This window comes from Limulus polyphemus, unplaced genomic scaffold (genome assembly GCF_000517525.1).
Source record: "Limulus polyphemus unplaced genomic scaffold, Limulus_polyphemus-2.1.2 Scaffold2, whole genome shotgun sequence".
Taxonomy (NCBI): domain Eukaryota; kingdom Metazoa; phylum Arthropoda; class Merostomata; order Xiphosura; family Limulidae; genus Limulus; species Limulus polyphemus.
This window is the reverse complement of record NW_013665612.1, coordinates 2,864,489-2,870,674: the sequence shown is the minus strand read 5'-3', so window position 1 is coordinate 2,870,674 and position 6,186 is coordinate 2,864,489. Positions and strand designations below refer to the sequence as shown.

The 6,186-nt window shown below is 29.4% G+C and overlaps 1 protein-coding gene across 1 annotated transcript in view; it reads right to left on the bottom strand.

Annotated features, from left to right (window-relative positions):
- Window positions 1-2,493, bottom strand: part of LOC106466847 (fasciclin-2-like) — a 103,199-nt gene extending 100,706 nt beyond the window's left edge. The window contains exon 1 of the mRNA XM_013927188.2: window positions 2,324-2,493. Coding sequence (XP_013782642.1) covers window positions 2,324-2,372 — 49 coding nt within the window. The 5' untranslated portion in view covers window positions 2,373-2,493. The remainder of the gene's footprint in view (window positions 1-2,323) is intronic.
- Between the last annotated feature and the right edge of the window lie 3,693 nt (window positions 2,494-6,186).

The following is a 6,186-nucleotide window of genomic DNA, read 5'->3' as shown; positions in this document are numbered from 1 at the left end:
ACAATTTAAAATAACAACATATAAAATAATTGTTTGATGTACCTCTGCGAGTGACAAATATTTTGTTTTTGGAGCAACAAAACCTAAAATATTTGACGGAATTTTCTGTTTGTAGCTTTACAATAACGATATGTCACTAACAATTAATCTACTATTTACAATTCCCACCAAATAGTTTGAGCTTACAATAGATTTGTCTTCATGTAAAATTCGTCTTAAATCAGATAAACATAAGAAGATAAATCGCTAAAACTAAAAGTAGTACTCTAAAATTGTCGAAAAGTTATAATGCACATCCTACAATCGAAATTGTTAATCATATTAGAGATTCTCCTACAAGTTGCAATAAAAGAACTGTCGGTGTTTCACTGAGAAACAATACACGAGCGCCAGGTGCGTATAAAGCCACCATGCCTGCCAGGTATGCAAGGATCATGGCGACAGCTAGCAGAGAATTGCTTTCTTTGTCTCCAAAAGGTTCCCGTAACTACAATGGACATAGGCTAAGATCCGAGATAAGCTTTAACTAACAGGTCGCGCCACCTTGCGACCATCAGATGGCTTAATACATATGAGAGCACACAAATAGTTATTTTATTTTGCTTATCTTAATATTTATTGCAAAACAACAATAAACTTGTTTCTTCCTTTGTATTTATTAATAACCAGTTTCCACCGTCCTGCAAAATCCAACTATAACTTATAAGCTTTAGTGACACTAATCACTACTAATACAATTAGTTTACTTTTGTGTATTCAGTAAGTATAATGCACTATATTATATGATAAATTATTATTCATACCTATAAGGCTATATTAACGTTATGAATAGTTGAAAAACATAGATATACAGAGAAACAGTCTTACAAAAAAAAGTTCAATTTGTGTGATTTAACGGAAACGACAAAAAAAAAAAAAGATACAGGAATGACGTGATTTGATAAAGTTCACAATAAATCCACGCACAACTAATTTCATAAGTTGGCGAATCCATTACAGTATGTCTCAATCATAATTTTTGTTCTATTACCCATATCAATTATTAGTATTACGCAAATCTTGTCTTAGCTTAACTACAGAATATACAAGTGATGTGTAGTAATCTTCATAAGTAGTTACCTATCGTACGTACGCATTTTTCATGAATTAATCCTATATCATAAAATTTAAATCTAACGCCTAAGCTTACTCGTTAGATTACCACGGATACGTCTTTTCGAAGATGATGTAATGCAGACCGATTACTATTATCTATTTTCCAAGTTAACGTCCAGCAGAATTAATTATTCTGGATAACTCATTTGTGCGCTTCTCCACTATTTAGTTCTCAAGGCACTCAAAGTACAACTTTAAAAATATCAGTTACTATAACCCTACTAGTACTATCGATGTCGAAGTACTACCCAGGGCAATGAGTAATACTAATGAAATACAGAATTTGGTTAAACATTTTAAAAATAAATCTACTGATGAGAACGTTATGATTTTTTTTTTAAACTACTAACTGTTTCAAGTCTTGTAACGGCCTGGCTTAAGTATTAATACATTTCTTACTGACGTCCCGACGTGTAATGACGGTTATAGTTATTTTACTGTTAATGTTATTTTTAATGATACTGATAATCTAAGTTACGAATTAAATTAATCGCTAGCCCCATGTCAAATAAACTAAACTGGTTTAATAAGTAACATTAAGTCAAGGCTAAAAATAAGTATATTAAACAAACATAAATGTTGTCATAATAATTATCAAACGTCTTGAACTTAATGTATAGCTTTGAAATTTTATGCTATTTCAGTTAGCCATAAAATAAGCTTATATGTTAAAATATAAAACAAATACGTCAGTGAACTTCGACAGATGCCGTTAGACCATTCCAAATCTAAATAATTTAATAAATGCGCTAGTTTTGTAAATATGTTATTATTATGATTGATAGCACATAAATAAGTAATTTCTATATATACAAATTAAGTGTAAAATGACCTCAGTCCCTTGTTAACTTTTTAACTCTTCCAAAATGTTTCTACCATTGTCAAGTCATTAAGTATAAACTTAGTTTTGTTGAGGTGGAACACTGTTGAACAGTATTAATGCGTAACTTCATATGGGCTAACCAGAACCAGCTAACCTTAACACAAATAAGGCTTAACATGTTTAGCAGGACTCAGGATGCTTTGACAATGACAGTGCGGCTCGGCGAAACGAAGCCAGTACCACAGGTTTAGTAATACCGAACTGTACGTCTTACTAATAATATGAGTACAAAAAAAAAGTTAGACATAATACTGTGAAAATAAGTTAGTAATGTATCATTCTCACCTAGTAATACTGTTGATACTAACACACTAATCCACCTCCAGTTCCACATGCTGAGGTATTCTGTTACTAAAAGCAAAACTGCAGTTTGAACGACACTCTCCTCTTTCAATTGTCAGGATACAGGTTTATTACTTCCCACTTCTGTAGTAGCTGTAGCAGTGTCGTTCGTAGTATAACGTTGTGCTTGAACTATGTTGGCGAATATCGCTTTCAACATGCGAGCAAAGAAAGAGTCTACAGATTTGGTAATAAGAATAGCATTCTTGTAAACAATTTTAACACAATGGTTATTTAGTAACAAAATACACATTTCGTTTACAAATTTTCCAAAATATTATTGACATAAAACTATTTAATAATGCCTTAGCGGCAGAATACATCGTATATTTATTTAAACGAAACGGAGAGTGTACCTCCGACATTGTGAGGAAGCTAGCAAACGATATATTTGTGGTGTATCTCTTCACTGATTTGTCTTCACAATTTTTCTTGATTACAAGATAGAGAACAAGATGGATTACTCATAAAGAAAATAGTTCAGTCACTTGGTTGTAAAAATTTATTTCTAAAGTCTCACTGACGATTGCTAATTTACGTTAATTGATTTCAGCTTTTAATACTTTTTTATTTACGGATAAACAAATAACTATGTTTAAAAACCTCATTTTTGAAAAATATGTTTAACTAACATCAGCGGGTAGCTAGTTTTGAATAGAATAGTACAACAGTTCAAACTGTTACATATTACAATATTAAACTAATGATATTACGTCATTAAACAATAGTGTCATAGAAATTAACAGTATCTAAGAACGGAAAATATATCTGTACATCTTTATATCTATTGATGCTACGTTTTTGTTTTTTGGTAAAGAGAGCTTCTTTAATTTTTCTACGATTTATATTATTTTCTATGTCAATTATTTCAACTTATGATAACGAAAAGAGTTATGTTTAGCCTTGTGTTCTAATACATGAGAAGGGGCGTTCAAATATATTTTTTCAATATTGTTGAAAGTTGTTGGTTAGCTTTTCCAATGCAAGATTTATCACACTCTTTACATTTAATTTGATACTCTGATCATGATGTAACATTGTAAACAAAATTTTCTGACGGAAGGTAGCATAAGTTTTTTTCATTGGTAGGAAAAAAAAACTCCATTGAGATACATATCACACTATTTACACTCTTTAACAGTTTTTTACCACATTATCTGAATAGTAATGAAAAGTTGGGGATATACTGCAACGAACAATAAAGGGGCGTGTTTTCTAAATTTCTGTTGTTTGTTCCTTCGACCTGTAATTACATATTTATCTGTAAATACACATATATATATATTACTTAATTTGGCAAGTTCTTCTTTTAGTTTTTTTCATGAATTTAGTTTAATTCATTACTGGCATTACTTTTGAAATGGAGTCGCGTATGATGATCTATCACAGTTCGACTAGGCATAAGTTGATACGTAGTAGTTATATTTGAATTTTGTCATAAAAATTAAGTTAACTGCAGATGTTTTTCGTTGTTGTTGTTCTTTTCCGGTTACTGTCACACACGTGTATATAGTTATTTGTATCTCTTTCATGTTGAAAAGTTTATTTTCTCAAATGGTTCTCATAGAATTACTTTCGATCACTTTTCAGATTTTTTAACTGGTTCATGAAAACTCTATTTGTATTTAAACACATGAATTGAATGTTTTAATGTCAAAATTTCCATTTTCTGAAAATAGAAAAATAATTAGGAAATGAAGCATTGTATACAATAAAAATCACAAGGTGATTCTATCCGGGTTTTCAAGACAGTAAGTTGTATCATGTTTATCTAATGAAGAGTAATTATTTAGACTCAAAAATAAACTATAGTTGAGTTAATTACTTGAAAACAAAGTTGTTCAAATTACATAGAGCATAAAATAGGTATATCCAATTTAATCACCGTATAAGTTAAACAATGGGCAAATTTACAGAGTTCAAATTTCGAACCGGCTTTGAATAAATTGAATCGTTAAAATCAAAGATGTTTTGTGATCTTTAGTAAGAAAAAAGAACCTACAGAAAGTTCTTAAAACAGGTAACACAATTTATTAAGTTAGAAGCGTATAGTGGACACCAAAAGAAGTTTTCGTGTTCATAATTTAAACCTATATATTTCACTTTATTCTATATTTTTAATATTTAAATTTATATATTTATGTCATTCGCTAGAAAGTTTTGATGTGATATGACGAGCATGACGTTTGGAACTTTCTTGAGAGTTTGAAAAAAGATGTGAGAAATATAAAAACGCAAGTTAGACTACGCTAAAATTAATTGTTAGATTGATTATTGATTTAACAATTGAGTTTGTTAATTTGTCTGTTACTTTGTCAATTCATCGAGTTTAGTAAATTTTGAGTCTATGTCTTAACAAAATATTAAAGATAAAGAATAAGTAAGTGACTAATATTGTTTCTGAAATTAGGCCTATCGCTCGGTGCACTTGTAGAGCTTCATTATTTAATTTCTGTAGTGCATATTAATTTATAGAAGACATGTTAATACTAGAAATAATCGACTTTAAAACACCAAATTGTTGTTTTTCAATAATTGGACACTCAACGTTTTGTTTTACAGCTTCTTCAGGAGCGTTCCACTAAAACACAAACCATAACTGACAGTACAAAGCTTCAAATGGTTTAGAAAAATAACAATTTGGTGTTATAAGGTCGCTTATTTCTAGTACTAACATTTGTAAAGCTTGTTGGAGAAAAAAATAAAACATTAAACATAAAACAGTATATTTATTTAGCTATACTCATTATCGGTTGATTTTAGTCTATGTAGGTAGCTTGCTTTGATCAGGAGTTGATATTAATGATTATATTTAAATAATATTAATAATTGACAAATATATAATAATAATAACTTTATTTAAGACAATTTAGACCACTGCCCCATTATACCAGAATAGTTTAACTTGAAACCAACATTTCTTTAATATTTATTTGAAGAGCTTTTGTAGTCATACTATGGTATATTTTTGTTTCATTCTCAATATTTTAGCAGTAAATATATTTGAATTATTCAATATTTTTACATTTTGAGTTTTTAATAATGAATTAGACTTATAATGACTAGGTTTAATATAATAATATAGATGTTTATATTCTTTAATTCATTAAAGTATGTGTGTGTTTTATACCAAACTAAAACAGTCTTTCTACTGTATCCACTGAGGGGAATCGAACCCCTTGATATTAGGGTTGTAAATCCGAAGACTTATCGCTTACAAGGATAACATGATACTCATCTCCTCTTTTACTTCATTTATCAAATAATTACACCATCTTATGATGCATCCATATTTTCATAGTGGCCCATTTCTGATTCAAAATTAGCATTTGAGATACGTAATTTTGCCAAAGCTGACCTTTAAAACTTTCTAAATTGCATGAACAATTGTCTTATTATTAACAAAGATTCCATAATCATGTTCTTTCATTTGTGTTGTAAGGTCATTCATAAAGATAATAAATAGGAAAGGGCTTATCATATAATCTTGCCTTGTTCCTACTTCACGTATAAAAAAATGCATTTTTTATACATACTCACAATCACTTAAATTTTTTCCTTTTATGCCATTTTCAATAACTTTATTCCGCATTATTTCATGAGAAACAGTATCAAATACTTTACTAAAATCAATAAAAGCACAGTGGAATCTTTCTTTATTCTTAGATAGATATTTTTCAGTGAGACAACATAGAATAAATATAGGACCAATTGTTGAATTCTTCTTTCTGTATTATGGCTGTTCTTCATATATTTTCTCATTTATATCTGCCAAATTGTTTAATCTAAAATTTATAATGTTTGTG